The following is a 21,555-nucleotide window of genomic DNA, read 5'->3' on the forward strand; positions in this document are numbered from 1 at the left end:
ATGAACAGCTACATTATCACTCTTTTAAAAATTATTTGTTTATTTATACCATTATTTACTGCCTCACTCCTAGTTGACTCTGGTGGTTTACAGATATTAAAATAACAATAACGTATACAGTAATACCTTACACTGAACAATGGAAACTATAACGTATAACATATAGACTCCTTTGTCTCCAGTTAGTCTTGTGACTAAACCATAAATTTGTTTACTCTTTCCAAAGTTTAAAGTTGGTTGAGTATATTTTGTAAATAAACATTTCTTAATGGGGTAGACTCTCTCCAATATTTTCCTTACATTAACAGGTTAGCTATAATCTCTTACTGTAAGAAGGAAGCAGAACATTACTTATAGTGTAATATAGTTTAGTATAGTTCTAGAATTATATAGAATTCTGCTGTTCTAGAATTATATAGAACTCTGCTCTTATAATGTCAGTATGTATCTTTTCAGATTTGCATTCAAAACAAAATTGTGAAATTTTATGTCTGAAATCGGTATTCTCATACTTTACGTATTTTAGATGTACACAAACCTTTATAAGAAACATAGACTTAAATTTAATTATATCTTGGTCAGGTGTCAAGGAAATATCTTTAATTTAATCTATAATTTGCTCAAGTAGAATATACAGAAACCAAACCACTTGGTTTTTAAATCATAGAATTATATAATGAGTACTTTCTGATGTTCTTATACAATGGTTCATTCCTATGTCCTGCAGGATATCTATGATCTTAAGGACCAGATACAAGATGTAGAGGGGAGATACATGCAGGGACTTAAAGAACTAAAGGTATTAGGGTTTCTCCCAAGCATGTATTCACTGTGGTAATACTTTGGTAATGGCATTTTTGCAAATTTCATTAACAGAGCTTTACTAACACACTAATCATTCCTTTTTTAAGCATGTGTCTAACCAGCAAATTGGAGAATGGGTTTTGTACATTTAGTTACTAGTGAACATTCCATGTTACTTCAATAGTATTAAGCTGTATGTGAAAAGAGCGGTGAAATCTTTTCTCCATAATGTTCTGTCCCTAACCTGGTCTTTCATACCTTCCAATGGTGCATCCATTGCCACTGTAATTGTGTCCATCCACCTTGCTGCTGGATGTCCTTTTCTTTTTCCTTCCACCTTTCCCAGCATTAGCACCTTCGGTGGAGAATTAGGTCATTGCATAATGTGTCTGAAGTAGAATAATTGAAGGACTTAGCATTGTATAACATATTGCATATTAATATCTTGAACAATATGAATATTTACTTTCCTTTTTACAAGACAACCCGTGCTGGCAAGTAACAATTTTGGAAGACTAATAATTGAAAATCACTCTATTAGAGATTGATAGTGGCATTAAAGATAATATATAAAAAAATCATTTAGAAGAATCCCACAGTACTCACTGCTTATTATAGGTTGTCCTCACTTAACCACAATTTATTTAATGATGGTTTGGACTTATGATGGTGCTGAAAAAACCGACTTCTCACACTTACAACCTCTGCAGTGTCCCTGCAGTCACATGATCACAATTTGGGCACTTGGCAACTGGTTCACATTTATGACCGTCACAATGTCCCATGGTCACATGATCGCCATTTTTGACCTTCCTGGATGACTTCTGGCAAGCAAAATCAATGGGGAACCACATGATTCACTTAATGACCATGTGGTTCACTTAACACGTGCGGTGATTCGCTTGACAACTGCCTCAAAAAAGGTCATAAAATCAGGTCAGATTCATTTAACAACTGCTTTGCTTAGCAACCAAAATTTCAGTCCCAATTGTGGTCATTAAGCGAGGACTACCTATAATAATATAGAGATGTAGTTTAAGCATGATTTTGCATTCCCACTCATTTGATTCTATTTCAATCATACTAGGAAAATAAACATTGTTTCCCTCTAATTCCACCTGTATTTTTACTTTGACTCATGTTGCATAAATTAAGATTTTAGGTCACTATTTGCATATTTATTTTTTTCTTTCAATTATCCTTTATGTTTACCTTCATGTGTATCATTTTTGGACTGTTTATACCATTTAGATTTTTTTGCTTATTGCAATCAAAGCACAACTTCGTCACATTTCTTTTCCAAATTAAAATAATAGCACAGGACAAAGTTCTTCAGAATCTAGCCAGATTACTGATTTACCAATTGTGGAAAGATTCTTCTATTTTACTTTCTCTTTGAATAAGTCTGCCTTCATAAACTTTTCTTCTATATTCCTCTTCACCTTTTTTATTGATTTGTTAGTTACTTATACAGAAAAGATGCCATTCCAGAATTGATATTAAATAATCATAGTGTGGACACGTCTCACAAAAAGGGAATTAACAAATGTTTAGGGATAGTTTTGTTTGCTGTGGCTTATTGTGTTCTTTTTCCCACAGTTTATTTTTCCATTGAGAGTAAAATGTTTTGAACCAGCGCTTGTCCTACATTTATAGATTATTTGGCACCTTTGTGGAATTCTGTTCTGAAGTGAAGTCACACACTACTAGATAATTTACAGTAATACTTGGAGTTATGTGGAAAGCATTCAAGTAAAAACAAAAACAAATAAAAATAGGTATCAAATAACACATCATTTAGTAAGAAAATGTGAAATAGTGCTTATATTTGTGTATCTAACTCCAAAACTATGTGCCAGTCTTCCTTTTAGAGAATTATTGGCTATAGATATGAGCACACTGTATTAATTTTTATTTTAAAAGTTAATCTAAATGCTCTTCATTCAAGATCCACATCACCTCCTAAACATTAGGATCTAAACGATGTTGTATATAAGCTTTGACCTGCTTTTTTTCATCAATTCTATCTCTTTATTGTTCCTCCCTCTATGGGGAGGGAGTAACAGCTGTTTTCATTGTTGCCTAACACTCTGTGATTCAAATTACTATTCGTAAGAACAGCTCTGCTGGATCTGACCAAGAACTATCTTAGTCCAGCATTTTGTTTCTGAGGTGGTCACAAACAGGTGATGGAGACCTTTGTCCTCTTAGCGTTCTCCTGAAAGTGGTATTTGAAGGCATATCATCCCTAACCAAGAGGTAACATTAAGCCTTCAAGATGGATGGTCCTTGATGTCCTTTTTTTCCATGAATTTTTCCTCCTCTCTTATAAAGCTCTTTTCAGACTCTATAGATCTCTTCCCTGTGCCCTCAAAACTGTCAGTGTATATGAAAGTTGTCCAGGGTAGTGTAATTAGGTATTTAAATGTCATTTTCTTTTAATTTGCAAATGAATGTACTTCTGTAAGCTGTGCTGGCCACTGATTATGAAGAAGGTAATACCGTATTTTTTGTGTCCATGTTTTACTTCTGACCTAATAGGCTCTCAAACCACTCAGGTATAGTCCTTGCGGGACAGAGGGTACTGTTTCTTGTGAAGTGATTCATCTGCCTGCACATCTGTAGATAACTTTGCTTCCTAATGTAAAGAAGTTCCCTCCTAATTGAACTTGATAAGACTGAAGTAATTTCTCAATGAGGAAAATGTGATCCTTAGTGATGAATGTGAAGCTTGGATAAAGTTGAAGAAAGGACTGTGCTTTCCTTAGACTTTACTGTATGAAAAAATACGTTGTAATATGTTACAACATTACAGGACTTGGTAAAAATTACAGGACTTGGTAATGCTTTTTTTCTGCAGCCAGCTAACATAACTATCTTCTAGAACTACTATAATAATGTGCTTAGATTGTGGCATTTGCAAAGAAAAATAATAAAATAAATTCATTAAATAATCTTGTGCATGTTAAACTTTCATTGACTTCTACAAACTTAAACAGACTGTACTTAGAAAGAGAATACAGTACAGTTAGTGAAGTAGGGAACAATCTGTGTGCTTCTATTTAACTTTTATTCATAATGCTTAATAAATAAATAAAATGTTTCTAGGAGTCACTTGCTGAAGTTGAAGAGAAATACAAGAAGGCCATGGTTTCTAATGCCCAACTTGATAATGAGAAGAACAATTTAATCTATCAAGTAGACACTCTAAAAGATGTCATTGAAGAAAGAGAAGAACAATTAGCAGAATACTATAGGGAAAATGAAGAAAAGACTAAGGTACTTCAATTTATAGTTTATTATATGCAGAATGTACATTTTAAATAGCAGAATATGAAAATATCCATGTGTGAATACTTAAGTGTATCAGTATTTGAAAACAACACTGCATATTTTTAATGAAGATGAAGACCTTACTAAGTTTTATGATGGCTCAGAAATGGGATAATTAGTTTATTTTTGGAGTAGCTTCTCCCCTTTCTCCTCTTTCTTCTGATTCTAAGCTATTCTTCCCCAGTAGATTATGCTTTGCTAAAATGGATTTGAGAAATGCTATCGGGTGTACGTAATGGTCAAATGAAACCCCAGTGCTGAGACAATATTGGTCTAATGTCAGACATTGGAGACAAGCAGGGAATTGGTTCAAAATCATGTCCTGATTATTGTATTTTTGGTGGGGAGGTCTGCTACCCAGAATTTATAAAAAGTGCTAAAGCTAGATTTCATACTTGGGCTTCTGTAACTGTGAGGAGTTAGTATACTGACCTACTTTGTAAACAGAGTACTTTAAGAGTACTTACCAATAGCCCACAGAATCTTGAAATCAGCTTACTTTGTTGTAACAAGCTTCAGAATGTTACTGGAGGATGGCCAAAGCAACTGAAACAAATTTTGAAGTTATCTAATCTAATTTCCAACTTGCTGAATAATGGTCTACACTAATAGGTTATAATTATGATATTAATATAGTTTAGGCTTAAGGTAATACTTTTCTTAAAGGTAAGCTTGAATTGCTTATTATTGTTTGTTTGATACAGGATCTGGAAAGACAGAAACATATGTGCGGTGTTCTACAGCATAAAGTGAATGAACTCAAGGAAAGCCTTTGCCAAAGAGATGAACTAATAGAGGTATATATTCATGCTGGTAAATAACTAATAATATTGGGAAAATTAGTCAAATTAAATTCTGTTATTTCCTTGTGTCTTATTTTGACACATACTACACTATTCATGCTTGCTTGCCCTCCAAGCTTATACTTTGAGGAAATAATGAAAGTCTTTTTTCTTGGTATAATGGTCTCCAGAGAGCAAGAACTCTTGATACAAACTTTTAGTTGGACTGTCTCTACCTGTGTCCCAAGTGGAATTATCCAGAAAGGATTGCAGTGATTAGGTATTCTGTTGGTATATAATTTATCTTGCTGCCCAGCTCTCTTTCTTTCTGAGATAACTGGGTTGGTTTCAGGATTGGTTCTCAATTATCAGATACCTTGTTTTGGGGATGTTGAAGCTGTGGAAGCTCACTTAACTTAAAATTTCATGTTCACTATTTACTTTATTCACTATTTATTTTAAACATTTATATATCATTAACAATTTCATTACAGTTTCATTACAATCAGATTCAAAATGTTTAAACAATAAAACTAATTGATAACAATAATACTATTACAATGAAATGTAAAATAGACATGATTAAATGAACAATAAACAATAAGGCAGTTTATGATTTTTATTGTAATTGTGTGGCTGTCCTAATTAGTAACTAGGTCCTTGACTGAGTAAATGTGGATAATTACAGATCACTTATTATGAGTTTGATGTAGTGGTTAAGGTCCTGGCCTAGAAACCAGGAGACTGAGTTCTGGGCCTCCCTGAGATATGAAAGCCAGTTGGGTGACTTTAGGCCAGTCACTCTCTCTCAGCCCAGCTCACCTCACAGGGTGGTGGTTGTGGGAAAAATAGGAGGCAGGAATATTAGGTATATTTGCTGGTTTGAGGGTGTGTACATATATGTGTTTGTGTGTGTAATATGTGTATGTGTGTGTATATATAGATAGATAAATATAAGTAAAATATAAAAAGATGGGATAAAAATATAATAATAATCAAAAATTGTTTCTGATCATGGCGATTGAGAAAGTGGCTACTTTAGAGACATCTACATGCATCTAAATGTAAGGACCTCATTTTCAGTTAAGCTTTTGGTCAGTGAATGCTTTGATTGGAATAGTGAATTACCTGCTCTGGGATGCAAATGGAAAAATGTTAGTTGTATTAATTTGCCCGGAATTCTTAGTAGATTCTGATATCCTTCTGGATCACCTTGCAGACTTTGAATCTGAGAATCACTCTGTTGGTCCTTTTTGTCAACTTGTATCCAAAAGATGATTCTGAAGACTAGTGGTCAGTACTAGAGCCTTTGATCTGTAGTGTCCCACAGAAAGTCTCCTTGGACGCTAAATTAAGACATCCTTTCGAATGAGGTGTCATCAGTATTTTGTGTGTGTGTGTGTGTGTCTACTGTATATCTTTATTTGTCTTTGTTTTCTGTTACTGAGAAAGTGATCTATTTATCAGTTTGAAAATTTACTGAATGACTGAAAAAATAAAGATTATATTCAGATAAGTTAGAAGTGCTTTGATCAGTAAAAAGTCTGGCTTAGATACTTGAATTCAGACATTCCTGGAAAGAGCTCCAAATGGCGAGTTTTGTAAACTGGATGTGCTCCTTGTTTCTTTGCTGTTCATAGATTTATAGCTGATTATGGTAGCAAGGAGTGAATGTGTAGAATTACTTTAGTGTCCCACATGTGACTTACTTGAATTGGTTGGATTGGGTAATAGTTATATGTGCTGTGGTAATATAAAGTTGTGGATGTTGCTGTGCAGTCTCTGTATTAAAAATATATGGAAGGGCCATTTGGTATAAAATGTAGCAGCCAAACTGAACTGATACATGGTTTAGAAATGAAATTCTACCAATATTTTAAAATTGGGTAAGTTTCAAATATTATTACAAAAAAATGTTGATCAAATAATATATATTTATTCATAAATTTGTGGTTATAATGCAAGTCAGTTGTAGCTCACTTGAACATAAATCCTATCCTAAATCCGTTTGTAATTCTACCCTTCAAAACTTCATTCATAAAACCTCTGTCTTTCATGTTTCTTTGGCTTATTTGCTCACTTCTTTCTATCCTTTTGTAATTTCCTTTGCTTGTTTTTTCCCTCCTTTTATTCTTTTCCCTGTGTTTACTGCAGGAGAACCAGCGCATGCAGCAGAAAATAGAATCTATAACCAAAGAGGTGTTTGACCTCCAGGAGACAGTTAATTGGAAAGATAAAAAAATTGGGGTATGAGATTATTTTGAGGTCAAAAGTGATTAGGAATAGAGTGGCAAAAGTTGATGAGATTGTTAATAGTTGCATTATGCAGAGGGTCTGAATATAGGAGTTACAACTACCACAATAACTTAGATTAAATAAATTAACCAAATGCTGAATACTAGATAATAAATAAATACCAGGCATACATTAACACATTTATCATAAAACAGAACTATTTCTCAGCATTTCCAGTGTTGCAGTCAAGTTTTGTATTTGGATGCTAGTTGTTTGTTGCCAGGTTTAAAAATGAAATATAGCTTTGAGAGTGGCAGACATGAGCCACCTGTGTATTAGCCTATGGATTACCTGTGCAGTATGCTTATAGGTGTAGTTCCTTCTCAACTCCGTAGCTCCTGGGAGTCTACTGATTGGTGGGCTGCTGGGGAAACTGTTTAAAAGCCTACCAATCTGCTAATTGATTGGCTACTGGGAAGCAGGTTATGGTTTCCTCTGAGAATCCAGCATCCAAAGCAGAATCAGGGCCCTGGAGAGAAATAGGAAGCCATATGGCTTCCTCTTTCTTTTAATGTTCCTCAGTGAAAATGCTGACTGACAACATTGTTTCCATTTTCCATTTAAATTGAAAACCAGAATACCATGCATATAATTTTGTAGCCTGCTATCAAATCTAAATGTTTATATCTGAAAATCTCAGTGCATCACAGAGGACTATGATTTCTTACTCTTAATAGTGTTAGGCTATGAATAACTACACATAAGAGTTGATCCAGGTTTAATCACAAAGTAGACCCACTGAAATTGATGGGATTTAACTTAGTCTCATTGATTTTAGTAGGTCTGAACTACATAAGACTAGAATTCAATTCAGTCATAATTTATGTGAAATTATATTTCATACTTTATCAATTCTGTGTTGAATCCCAGCATGGGGATTTATTTGTGGGAATAGTAGGCTTATTCAGTGGAGGAAATACTATGCTAGAATTGTATTTAAAGTTTAGAATGTAATGTAATGAATGAGACTGGATAAATATTTGACAGATCCATTATAACTGAGCAATTCTTGTGCTAAGCATGAACTTTTGTGGCAAACACAGGATTGTGTAAAACTTACTTTCTTTTTGTTTAACTATTCTTCTTGTATTTACAAGAAATCTCTCTTACCTATCACACATTCTTTTTCTATACTATTTTCTTTGTGCTACCTGGCTGTAACCAGGCTCTAGAGAGACAGAAAGAGTACTTTGACTGCATTAGGATTGAGCGAGATGAGCTCAGAGATGAGCTGGCTGACCTGAAGGAAACAATGAAGACAGGAGAGGTATGTTAGCAGTAGTACTTTTTACAAATGTAGATTGGGAATCAGTCCATAGGTAGTATAATGCAAAATGCAGGACCATTACCTCATCATTTCCTCCTTTCTCCTAAGTCACGTATAGGAGTAATGGTGTTGTGGCTTTTGATTGTATCAGCTAAGTAAAGAGTTCATCTGTAAAATAAGTTTCTGATAAGGGTTATTAATATTGCTTTTTTTTTCTCCAGAAACATGGATTAGTAATAATCCCAGAAGTCACTCCAAATGGTGATGTTAATCATGAACCAGTAGTTGGTGCAATTACAGTTGTATCACAAGAAGCTGCTCAAGTTTTGGAGTCGGCAGGGGAAGGACCACTAGGTAAAGTAAACAATTTTTTAAAGGTTAAGTTAGGACTTCAATGTATATAAACTTAAAAATCACACAGAAAGAGCTGTAATTTTAGAGAGATCAGTCCTTTAGTTCTTTGTGATTAGTTCTAATACTCCATAATCTGTTCAGACTTACAAAATACCTGTAAATATACTGTAAACTTCTATTTTAAAATATTTAAATTTAAGTAGCTATGTATTAGAATACTTTCTATAGAAAGTATTTCAAAAACAGACTTTAAAATATATATTCACTTTCTGAAATATGTGTTCAATTAATGGTGGCAATTCAGTGAACATAAAATTGTCTTAAAAACAAACAAACTATACTACAGATAGTCCTTGTTTAGCAACTACAATTGGGACTGGCAACTCCATCACTAAGCAAAGGTTGCTAAGAGGGAAATCATGTGACCGTGACTGCTTTTCTTTTCCCCACGCCCCCACCTTTTGGAATGCTCAGCCTGGCAGTGCTGTGGTAACTGGCTCAAAACTGACAAGACTAATCAGCTCTACACCTTTGGCTTTTGTATACCTCCTAACTACTCCCCTTCCCTTTGGAATGCTCACCATGGTGCTGGGATAATTAACAAGAGGGGAATTAATGTTTGTATTTACGTTCATTTGAGAGGAAGGGATCAGAAGAGAGTAAGCAGGCACACAATGGGGAATACACCAGGCTGTTTGCGTAGCATGCTCGTAGCTGCCAGCACCAGCACATTGCTTTTGATGTGTATTCCCCATTGTGTCACTGCTTATTCTCTTGTAGTTACTTCCTCTCAATCTCTATGCTCTGCAAAGGGGAGAAAAAAGGGAAAACAACAGGTCAGGTACAGGACAATGTGTACTGACTGTAATGGCAATCACGTGACTGAGGGTCATAAATGCAAGCATTGGTTGTAAAGTTCTTTTTTCAGCATTGTCATAACTTTAAAAGGTTGCTGAACAAGGCAGTTGGTAAGCGAGGACTACCTGTATTAACAGTTAATGAATCTAACTGCTTAGTTTGGTCCTATGCCATATGTTACACTTTTGAAAGTGGTTTTGCTGCAATTCAGTGATGGTATGCCCAGTCACCCTCCTCAAACTTTATTTGTACTTACTTGGAAGTAAACATTAAAATTACAGCCATAAACCATTATTTTGTAAATTTTGTAGGCTAGTTTTTTATTGCTCAAAAAGGGCCCTTTTGCAAATTTTCAGGTGAAATTCCAACCACGTAAAATTATTTTTCAAAAAGTCTTCCAATATGTGAAATTAAAATTTCATTTTCTAATTGAACTATTTCTTTGTTTTAGATGTTAGGCTACGAAAGCTAGCAGGAGAAAAGGAAGAGTTATTGTCACAGGTAAGCCTCCTGCAGGTTTCTAAAGAGATAATGAAGTAAACAACTTCCCATAATGAGGTTCTAATCAAATGGCATAAAGTACAGTTGAGTTAGTTTTTCTGTATTTAGGCTCTAATTCTGTTGCTCCTGCAGTAATCCAGCAGCCATAGTTTTCTGTGGCTTAAGGTGGATGTGAACTTGGATCTCCCTAGTCCTAATCCAACATCTTTACACCGCACTGTCTGCATCTGCTGAGAAAAAGCCGTGAATGAAAACCAAACAATTCTAGCAATAGGATTCTTGTTCCAGTTAAAACCATTCATATAAAAGGGCAGATGAATGGAAAAGTTGAGTCTGTGCAGATATTCAGAACTATTTTTCCTATAATCTCAGCATTTTAGGGATGTAGATATCCACAGATAAGTTGCCATTTTGTTGGAATAGCAGCATCCTGAGAAATTTTGATCAGATAAATCCTATAGATTTATTTAAAGCTGAAAATAATCACACTGGATTCTTGATTATAGCAGTAGGTGCTAACCATTTGTTAAATGTGATATTCATTAATTCTAGATAAGGAATAAATAAACTTTGAAGTGAGGTACTAAAATATTAATTATGTTATTTTAATTTCAGATTAAAAAACTGAAATTGCAGTTGGAAGAGGCACGGCAGAAATCCTCTAGGAGTGAAGGCACAAATTCTGATTTAACAGGCCTGGAAAATGGTTCTGATTTACAGTTAATTGAAATGCAGAGTATGTTAATTTATTCAGTATTCAAAGACTTTGAAACAGTCATGTCTTGATTTCTATGCAAGTTTTCAGTTTAACTGTTTTGCAGTTTTATGTAGGGTGATGTAGCAGATGTATTTAATGAAAGTATTTGTACACAGCCTTTAGACTTATAATATAAAAGGTACAATGCAAAAGAAAAAAAATTGGGGAATATTAAGAAAAACAAGCAAAGTCAGGTACCAGTTATGAGAGCTCTTATGATAACCAGAGAGAATGGAAACAGTACAGGAAGAAAGCTTGTTTCTCATTTGAGCTGTTAGATGTCTCTCCTGACACGGTGTGAGAAATATCTTGATCTAACAGTTAATTTGTCTAAATCTTTTTTAATACATTTTGAAATAAATCTCTTTATTGAGATTTCAAAACAGAATTAAAATGCGAAGTACAGAAAAGCTGGAATAAAGAACTAAAAGAAAAAAGAAAAACTTAAAAGTGCAGAAATAGCAAGAAAAGATAAACAGAAAGTGACTTCTGACCTTCTCCAACACAGATATTAATATGTATATAATAACTTAATCTCTTACTGTTAATTAAACCATATCTATTTCTGTTAAAAAAACTACTACTTTAATCGTCAAAACCTAAAATCGAAACCTTGTTTTTTTTCAGTTACAAGCAGATAGTCCAAAAGTGGTTTCCAAGTAGAAACAAATCCAGTCACAGTATTTTCTCTTATCAAAGCTGTCAATTTTGCCATCTGTGCCAATTCCATTAATTTCACCATCCATTCCTCCTTTGTGGGAATTTGTACATCTTTCCATCTTTGCTCATACAAAAGTGTTGCCACTGTTATCATGTACAGAAACGAAGTCCCAAATTTTCTTTCAAGTTGTTGGTCCATCAAGCTCAGTTCTGGTTTCAGTTGTATATTAACTTTTAAGGATCTTTTGAATTGTAATACATATTTGCTCCCAGAATTTCTTGGCCTTTCCACTTGTCCAGCACAATACACCCTAATCAAGGAACTATTAACTCAGGCAATCAACCAAGCAGCAAACAACAGCCCAATCAGAGAACTCCCAAGGAGAAAACAACACTCCTGCCTACACAAGCAGGGCAAGCCACAGTATATCAACTGAGAGCAAGGCCCACTCCCTGTTCACACTGAAGATGTTGCGTAGTCTGGCAATGAAACGTCTGCAAAAAAGCAACAAGGCTCAGAGAGCACCAAGGACTCCACAAATGATAATGTTCCTGCACCTTGGGAGCATTCCCAATAGACATTTGGTACCCCTTTATACATCTTTGACAACTTATCTAGTGTTAAATACCAACGGTACATTGTTTTATAAAAATTCTCTTTCAGAGTATAATTCAAAGTGAATCTCAAGCCTTTATTCCACATATTCTCCACATATTTATATTTTGTATAAATCTTTTGATCTACTAATTGGCTATTTTTTAAATAATCACATTTTCATTGTATTTAAAATACTTTTATCCTGGTAAGTTATACTGCTTTTTGTATTCCAATAAAACTGTTGACTAAACTCCTGAGATCTTAAGCATTCACCTCATGAACACTTCAGGAAAAATATTGAAAAATACCAGTCTCCAGAGTGCCTGATTGCCACATTCAATTACGGTTTTCTGCCAGGAACAAAAATTTGCATAAGTAAAGGTTTGATTTGAAGTGAATTCAGAAGTTTGGTTTACAGTCCTTAAATTCTAAATTTTCTTGTCTCTAGGAGATGCCAACAGACAAATAAGTGATTTCAAATTTAAACTTTCAAAAGCTGAACAAGATATAAATACTTTCGAACAAAATGTAGGTATCTTCTAAGATTTTATATACTCCAAACTTAAGGGACCACCCCCCAATTTTTTCCCCCCTATTTCAAAACATAATATGTTTCTCTTGCAGCACTAGTATTGGAATTTTGTCACTCTGTTATCAGGCCAATGAAGCACGGGGATTGATATTTCCTTAACAGTATAATCCCTCCAGGGAATAGAGTTAATGGTGTATATATGAGTTAATGGCCAAGAAAGGTACTTGGGCATCTTAGGCTAAAAGAAATGGAAAGAGGACTGGAAACAGGGCACATAAACTCTGACATTGGGAAATCTTCACTTATAGTCAATGATAGTATTGATGCCACACTTGCTTTTCATATAAGTTGATTAGTATTCTGTTGAGTTTATGGGCATGATTATATCACTTGAGTACATATGTTGGCTCCATTGATAGTACTGTTTGCATTGGTTGCCTGGGAGAAACAGTGAAGGTAAATGCTCTCCTTTTAGTGCTTCTAAGGGAAGGTCAAAATTAAATGGGATCTTCCTTGCATATGGGAAGATAAATAATTGCTTATTGGTTTTTTAGGTTCTAAGACTTGAAGGACAGGTGTTAAGATACAAAACTGCTGCAGAAAATGCAGAAAAAGTAGAGGATGAACTGAAAGCAGAAAAGAGAAAACTTCAACGAGAGGTAAGTACCTCCTTTTTCTTTCAGTGAAAACAGATTATACTAATTGGGCTTTGAATGTTGTGTGCTATATTTAAAGATAGTTTGAGATTATTCTTATTTCAAAGTAATATAAATACTCTACCTGTAGATTTCTTGCAATTGTGGCTGTGAAATTGTGTGTTCATGGGACTGCCAGAAGCCAAACCATTAGCAGCATTTAGCATCCAAGATCAAGCTATTAACATTCAGCAATAAAACAATCTATTTCCAGCAGTGCAATTTTCCTCCATCCCTACCCCAACCCCAAATAACATGTTAATGGGAATATGAGGTTTCTGGGAGGCAAACGCCTCCAATTTCTGCCCTTAATACCTCCCATTCATATAGTATATTTTTAAAATGACACAAAATTGATCTGTGGCTCAATTCTGGAGGGAAAATTAAGGGTCAAAATAGGAATAGTCTGCTTCCCAAAGGCCTCCTGCTCCCATTCCTACCCTAAAAAAAATAAAAATAAAAAGCAAACAGCAGCCCCTACATGGCATTCATCATTGCTCCTTCAGGTGACGATACCACTTCACCGTGAGGTCTTCTGCAGCCTCCTGCTGGTTGGGGGAGTAAACCCCTCGTTTTAAAATTTGGGAAGAGTAAAACATTATATAGGAATGGAAATTTTCATCTTATATTCACAAGCTACCTAGCACTATAAAGGCCTTTTCTCAGGTTGGAAAGGTGCTCTCCACTTAGTTTCCCAAAAGAAGTAGAGCTGCAATCAGAATCTTAATCTTTCTGTTTTATGGTAAGAGACCCCATGAAGGAATCCCAGAAGATAATCAGCTTTCCAGAATTTGGAGCCATTTGCTTAGAAAACTAATTTATCCCATGGCTGATGATGCAGGGCTTACATAAACAGAAAGCATGCGCTCCAGAACATATATGATGGAGCTGCCATGCCATCTCAAGAAACAGGAACCAAAACAGAAAAATTATATCTATCCAGATATGTGATCAGACATTTAAGATCTCAAGTTTCAAGCATTTAGTCTTCTGAAGCATCATTACCATATTTCACAATAAGATGTTAGGAAGAAATTACAGAACTCGTGTACTGTCTGGCCACAGAATGGTCAAAAGAATTCTTCTATATCTCATTTCTATTCCATAGAAACCTAGAGGATCTTGTGAATCAAGGATAACAAGTGGACATGATGTTCTTACCAGTAGCCAACGTGATTGCATTTCTTAATTTCCTGTTCTTAAGAACTTAGCATAGCACTTCTGGTTGGTTTTTTTTATCGTATGGCATAGCAGTTCGGTGTTCATGCTGCTTTTTCTTGCTGGAAAATCCTTGTGAGGTCCAGCAGCCAGATGTGTAGAGAATTTAGCCATGACAAGTCACGTTGCCTGGGGTGCACCATGAGGCGGCTAGTCTACATTGCACTGGGTTGGCCTGAGAGAAGGTGACTGGCCGAAGGTCACCCAGCCGGCTTTCATGACTAAGGTGGAACTAGAATTCAGACTCCTGGTTTCTAGCTCAGAATCTTAACCACTAGACCAAACTGGCTCTTGGCACTTATGTAATGGTATGTGAGAAAAACCTTGAGAAACAAAGCGAAGAGATGCTTCCTAGGGAACAGTCTGATAAGAGAGGGCATAGCCTGCAACTGCATAATGGAAGGAGAAAAAGGTTCAGAAGGGACCCTCCCTAACTTCTCAGGCTATAAAGAACATAGCGAGATTTCTACTTTCAGACTTGCAAGATTCTGTTAATGTAGCCTTGCAATAAAACAGAATTAACTCATCTGGTCTTGTTTCCTGTCTGGTCTACCTGGAAATGCTGACATAAATCTTGCAAGTCATGAAAGTACAACTCTTCCGCCATCTCCTTTACAGTTGGGTGTGTGTGCGTCAGGGAATCTGACAGTGTGTGTTCGAATCTTGGAAAGAAAACATTCCCATCCTCAAAAGGGTGCCTTCTGGGGCATCCACCAAGAATATTAGAAGGAAGCTATTTGGGGGATGTTTGGCCCACTCAAGAGTTGTAGTGCTTTTGTTCCTAAGCTAGCAGGCTTCCTGAATTCACAGTGAGAAACATACATTCTTAACTTACCCTTGAATTTCCACTCTCCTTGGTCTGATCTTAACCTGAGACCAAACATAGCCAGTCCAAAGCTGGGTACTGATAGATGGACAGCGCTAACCAAAATCTGCTGTCAGCTGTGGTTAGGATCCATTGAACAATAGCTTGATTAGAAGCATGGTTTAATTTTTTAGAGAAGACCACATCTCCAGAAAGGAAATGGAGATGCCTTCTGACCCCAGAGATAGGCATTCCTGAAGCTAGCTGACCACCTTCACTTGAGCAGAAAGGGAAAACTTATGAATAAATAGTAAACTTGTGTTTCATTCTGAAAAAAGGATGGATTTCCTTCTTCATCTAAGGACAACTGGGCAGTGGAGTTTCTTTAGAGCTGTTGAGTCTTAGCTGGTACTCTACTACCATCTGGGCTCCTCTGTGAACAGTTTACAGCAGGGTTTCTCAGCCAGGGTTCCTTGAGAGGCCACTAGGGGTTCCCTGGGAGATCACTATTTATTTAAAATATTATTTCAAATTCGGGCAACTTCCCATTAAAGAGGTATGTTTCATTCTTTATTTTTAGTTTAAGAACACTGTTAATGCATATATACAGGCCTACACATGAAACGAATAGAGTAATTTTGTAACTTCTGGCCTATATTTGAACCTAAATGTGCAGGGGTTCCTGAGGCCTGAAAAATATTTCAAGATTTTCTCCAGGATCAAAAAGTTGAGAAAGGCTGGTTTACAGAGTTTTTTTTTTTTTACACATAAAGTCACTTGGATTAGCCAAGGTGGTGGCACTGTGAGTTTAGGAACATTTGGAGGACATGGACTGTCTAAATCCTTTCCAATGTGGATTTAGTTCTAGCTTTGTTGCAGTTTGCCTTCGATGAGTGAAATGCAATTTTGTTATTCTTAGGATCTCTCAATTGCTTCTGATATGGTTGACAGTGTCCTATTGTGGTTGTGTTCCAGTCTCTCTGGTCAGAAGGTCAATTAGGAGACTTCTGCTTTGACTTTTGGGAATTATCTTGGGAGATGTTACAAGGCTCTGTCTTATGTCCCATATTAACATCTGAAGGAATGGGAAAGTAACAAACAAAAAAGTTACTCTGGTATTTTTCCTTTCCTATGAATCAAGGTTGGACTTCTCAAAAGCCTTTGTGTATCTCCAGGTGCACAAGGTATCATTGGTTTTGGACAAGATTTGTTGCCAATTCTGGGGAGTGCACTTTGGGTTTGTTCATGCTTCGATCTAAAGACAAAGTTTGCATCTTGGAGCTCGTCCTTGATTTAGCATGAGCAGCTATAATGCCTTTGTGGCAAGTGGGGTTTTTACCAGCGTTGGCAAATAAGAGAGCTTGTGTTGGTAACAAATGGGGCAATTTCAAGATTGGACAGTTTACCCTTCATGGGTGGCTGTTTGGAAACTGCAACTAGCCCAGAATGTAGTGGAGTGGTGTGAATGGAAGCATAGGTGGCCAGTGTGTATTGCAAAAAAAGGTATGCCCCCCCACCACTTCCTAAGTGATTTCCTTCCCTTCAGGTTTGATAATGGGCATTAAAATAGTGTGGAGAAAAGCAATTGAGAATAAATTAGACTTACAAGGAAGTTTTAGTATTTGTCACCTTAAGCCTTGATTTAGCTGCTGCATGTAAGTTTAGCATAAGCCCCCTAGTTTAGTTGTTTAATCTGATGTAGCTGAAGCTAGTACTGTAGAGCTGAAACGCTTTAGAATCTTTTTTGTATGTAAGATTGTTTCAGATCTGCTGAATTACTTGTGGACCTTACTTCAATAAAAAGCTGGTGCAAAATGTTTTGTTCTTTTATGGTGTATTTAGATACTGTGCTGGTTTTCTCAAACCTAACCATTTGTCTGTCTTTCTTTTAGTTAAGAACAGCACTGGACAGGACAGAAGAGATGGAGATGACCAACAGCCACTTAGTGAAACGGTTGGAGAAAATGAAGGCAAATAGAACTGCATTGTTATCTCAACAGTAGAAAGGAAACTTTTAAAAATATGCACTGCTCCTTGAAATGCCTGAGCTTATTTTAGTACAGACTTTCTTTGGCATAAACTTTGAACACAAAGCTGTTCAGTGAGTTTTAGTTTCATAATTAAGTGGCAGATATTTTGTAACTTGAGCAAATGGGAAAAACAGCTTGCATCTTTATTCCAGTGATGAGTTTTAGCAGCTTAATTCAAGAATCTGCTGGAGCCCAGTGCTGTATGGCTGACTTTATATAAACTATTTTCACAATAGTGAAATCAAGTTTATTCTCTGAATTATTTTCAACTGCTTTAATAATGCTTGGTGCTTGGAAACAGATGCACAAATTCAAGAGTATGCTGCACAACAAACTAACCAATTATGTGCTCAAGACATCACATGGCACAAGTGCCTTCAATATAGTGCAATGTATACTTCAGAGATTAGAACAAAATAACCTATGGAATGAAATACCATTTATTTTAAGATACAATTGGAGTCTTGTTTGCTAAACTTTATACATTTTGATGGAAAACACTTTTGTAAAATATTTAAATTTATATAAAATAGAAATGACTGTATAAAATCTGCTTTATTGCATGGTGATGCACACTTGAGGTTTCGATTGAAAAAGTACTGTCCCTATTCTTAATGTAAGAATAGTGAGCAAGATTTGTTATTGTACAGTGTAAAACCTGGTGTGTGAGCTGCTTACGTGTGAAGTGAAATGTGGGTGGGAGAAATGTGGCAGAAAAAAACTATTAAATGGACACTTCACATAGCATGGCTGTGTCTTATCTTACTGTTCTCTTACATTTTCATTGTTGAGCTTTTCCTTGTGCTAATTCTGATAATTCTTGTCCTCCCATATAACTCAAAACACCACTGACTGAAAATCTTTCAGCTATTTATTTTGAACAGTAAACTTGGCAGGATATAATTAAGTAACTAAAAACTATGTAAGCCTAAGCTGTTTATATTCACTATGATATTACTCAAGGAAAATTGCCAATTATTCTGTTACTGTCTTTGTATAACATTTGAGTGATCCTTTACATTCAAGGATGCTGTGATCATCTATTCCCAGACTATCTGCCAGCTAAATACTAAACTAAATGGGGCCAAGTAAAATAAGAGAATTCTGCTTACATATTTTCCAATATATACCCTCATCAGTTGCATGATTTGTTAATAATAGATGATGATTTAACATCTTTTATATTATTGGGTTATAAATGGAAATCTAGGAGTTTAATTAAATTTTCTTTATTTGCAGACTACAATATGTGGATATTTTGAAAAGCTGAATGATAATGGATCAATTTTCTGACCATACAATAGTCATTTTTATACAGAAGTTAAAATACAGTAATATTCAATGGCTGATTAAAGTTTACAATGTCAAGAAAGGAAATAAATAGTCATGGATTCTTAGATTAAATATCTATGTTCAGCACCGCTCAAAAACTTTGTACAAGTCAGGTAGATTAGCAAGTTGCAAAACATTGCCATCTTCTCTGAAGTTTGTAGGAGGTAAAAGGTATGTCCGAAAAGCTTTGTAAAGTGTATGTTCCACTGTCCATTTCCATGATCTTGTACTTTTTCCAGGCTCTTCAACCTGTAAGAACAGTGTTAACAATACCTCAGTTCATATTAAACAGTTTGTTTAAAACAAGCATTACTGAATAATAATGTAATTAACATGCCTTGTTTAGATTTCTCCCAGTTGATTATTCAATTTGTAAAAGTCATAACACTAATGCAGGCAGCAGTAGTAGCTAGAGACATGCTTTGTAGTGATGGGTGTCTAGCAGTTCATTTGTTTAAACTCTCTTCAATTCTCTACCATTTTTGCAATGATCTGTAAATTAACTATAAGAATATCCATCCAACAATGAACATTTTACAAGAATTTTTCCCTGTCAAGTCTTACCTATTCTGTGACACAAATTAATGAAAAATACAAATATTTAAGGGTAAAAGTTTTACTTTATATAACAGTTTGAGAAGTGCAAACTGGGTAGACTGACTTTAAAATGCAAATAGAACAAAATTCCCATCATATCTAATACTGTTGCTTTAGTATACCTGAATTCATCTGCAGCATTTAAGTACTACATATCTAGTAATAAAGCATTTAGAGAAGAAAAGGCAGTATGTTCATCCTTTTTCATAGCAAATATGCATACTAAATCTGTTATTCTAGGCTGAAATGGAAGGGCCAAATCATAAACACATAGTAAATGACATCTGATAAATTTAATTATTTGCATTCCAGCCGCCGCCAGTATGGGGTTCTATAAATAAGCTTTAGCCAGATCATATACAGGTAGTCCTCATTTACCAAATGCCTTGTTCAGCTACTGTTCAAAGTTATGACGGCACTGAAAAATGTGTATGACTGGTTCTTGTACTTGCGAGTGCAGCAGCATCCCCATAGTCACGTGATCACAATCTAGGTGCTTCACAACCGACACACATTTACAACTGTTGCAGCATCCTGTGCTCGCTATTTGCAATCTTCACAACCAGGTTCTGACAAGCAAAGTCAGTGGGGAAATCAGCAGCAAGTCATGGTCATGCGATATTGAGCTTAATGACCACAGCGGAACTAGGTCCTACACAGTTGTGTGATGTTTCACTTAATGACCACATAGCAACGGAGTTTTCGATCCCAATTGCGGTCAGTAAGTGAGGACTACCTGTAATCACAACTCTAGCAAAAAGTTCACTAGAGGAAATACAAATGTTGTGAGTATTTCATTTTTTTATTTCTACCCTGAGCTGTCGATCGGAAGGTCGGCGGTTCGAAACCGCGCAGCGGGGTGAGCTCCCGTTGCTCGTCCCAGCTCCTGCACACCAAGCAGTTCGAAAACATGCAAATGTGAGTAGATTAATTGGTACCGCTTCGGCGGGAAGGTAACGGCGTTCCGTGAGTCATGCTGGCCACATGACCCGGAAGTGTCCCTAGGGACAACGCCGGCTCCAAGGCTTAGAAACGGAGATGAGCACCGCCCCCTAGAGTCGGACTCGACTGGACTTTACGTCAAGGGAAACCTTTACCTTATACATAGAGCAAAAGAAGTTCAAGGCAGAAGATAAATCTAAATCTTGTTTATATTTACATCATTCACTGTATCTCTCCATACTTTAAATATACTCACACTTTATCCTCATTTCTGCAACATCCATATATCAATTCATATAATACCTTTTGTTCTTTAAAATTCTCACATCTTTTTGAGGATCTTATCAATTCCATCCAACCACATCTTTCTAAGCCTTCTTCCTCTCAACTCACTCCTCCTTCACCTACTTCCATTTAAGAAGCAGGTTGCCTTAAAGGCACATTTAATATTGAAGCTCCCCATGATGGTGACAGGGCTGCCTTTGAGACAACTCTGCAAGGACCAAATTGCCATGGATGCCAGTTGTTTGAGTTGGAGAACTCATTTTCTCAGTCATTTGTCTCAGGGATTTTTGTCTTGCTATCAATCAATTGAAGATGAAGGCATTCTTCACACCACTAACAGATGGGAGCCATTTGGATATACAGTGGCTCCACAAAACCTCCACCTCCATATGTGTGTTCATCAACTTTGTAAGATGGGGTCACTTTCTTTCAGATCTATTATATCTTTCCACATTCTGTTTCACAAACACACAACTTCATTTCACTGTTAATTCATGCTCTTTACCATTTACTACTTATATAATCCAAGTTGTAATCTCTTTGTCATGGCCATCAGCTAGATAAGCAGATAATGGTCTCTACTGCTCACCAAAGCTTTCACATAAACTAGACTATACCTTCTGTATCTTACTGTAAGAGTGTTAACAGCTTTTGTAGTATGTCACATCATCATTCACTACTAATGGTAAGGACGTTACTGATAATTTTAGCCAGTATGCTACAAATGCAGCTGACCCCAAGCACTTTATTGTATACAAGCTAAGATCTCGAATCTATCACCACTTTGCAATCACCATACCAACTAAGAGGCACATGCAGTGTAGGATAAATTAAATAAATGAAAATTTAATTTATAAATAAAGCCTCATTTCATCCTATGAAAGCAGATTACAAATGATTTGCTATTACA

The 21,555-nt window shown here is 35.9% G+C and overlaps 2 protein-coding genes across 9 annotated transcripts in view; one reads left to right on the forward strand and one right to left on the reverse strand.

The window, feature by feature from the left end:
- The window catches only part of LRRFIP2 (LRR binding FLII interacting protein 2), a 69,406-nt gene extending 51,170 nt beyond the window's left edge, over window positions 1-18,236 (forward strand). For 3 of the 7 annotated variants that reach the window (XM_063304082.1, XM_063304083.1, XM_063304085.1), the window contains 11 exons: window positions 728-799; window positions 3,913-4,083; window positions 4,842-4,934; window positions 7,074-7,166; window positions 8,380-8,481; window positions 8,703-8,835; window positions 10,145-10,194; window positions 10,810-10,930; window positions 12,658-12,737; window positions 13,296-13,400; window positions 17,352-18,236. In XM_063304082.1, the coding sequence (XP_063160152.1) occupies window positions 728-799; window positions 3,913-4,083; window positions 4,842-4,934; window positions 7,074-7,166; window positions 8,380-8,481; window positions 8,703-8,835; window positions 10,145-10,194; window positions 10,810-10,930; window positions 12,658-12,737; window positions 13,296-13,400; window positions 17,352-17,462 (1,131 nt within the window). In that variant the 3' untranslated portion in view covers window positions 17,463-18,236. The remainder of the gene's footprint in view (window positions 1-727; window positions 800-3,912; window positions 4,084-4,841; window positions 4,935-7,073; window positions 7,167-8,379; window positions 8,482-8,702; window positions 8,836-10,144; window positions 10,195-10,809; window positions 10,931-12,657; window positions 12,738-13,295; window positions 13,401-17,351) is intronic. The other 4 variants (XM_063304084.1, XM_063304088.1, XM_063304086.1 and 1 more) reach the window with 3 other exon arrangements.
- Window positions 18,237-18,702: 466 nt separating this feature from the next.
- Window positions 18,703-21,555, reverse strand: part of MLH1 (mutL homolog 1) — a 32,072-nt gene continuing 29,219 nt past the window's right edge. For both annotated transcript variants that reach the window (XM_063304080.1, XM_063304081.1), the window contains one exon: window positions 18,703-19,070. In XM_063304080.1, the coding sequence (XP_063160150.1) occupies window positions 18,903-19,070 (168 nt within the window). In that variant the 3' untranslated portion in view covers window positions 18,703-18,902. The remainder of the gene's footprint in view (window positions 19,071-21,555) is intronic.

This window comes from Candoia aspera, chromosome 4 (genome assembly GCF_035149785.1).
Source record: "Candoia aspera isolate rCanAsp1 chromosome 4, rCanAsp1.hap2, whole genome shotgun sequence".
Classification (NCBI taxonomy): Eukaryota; Metazoa; Chordata; class Lepidosauria; order Squamata; family Boidae; genus Candoia; species Candoia aspera.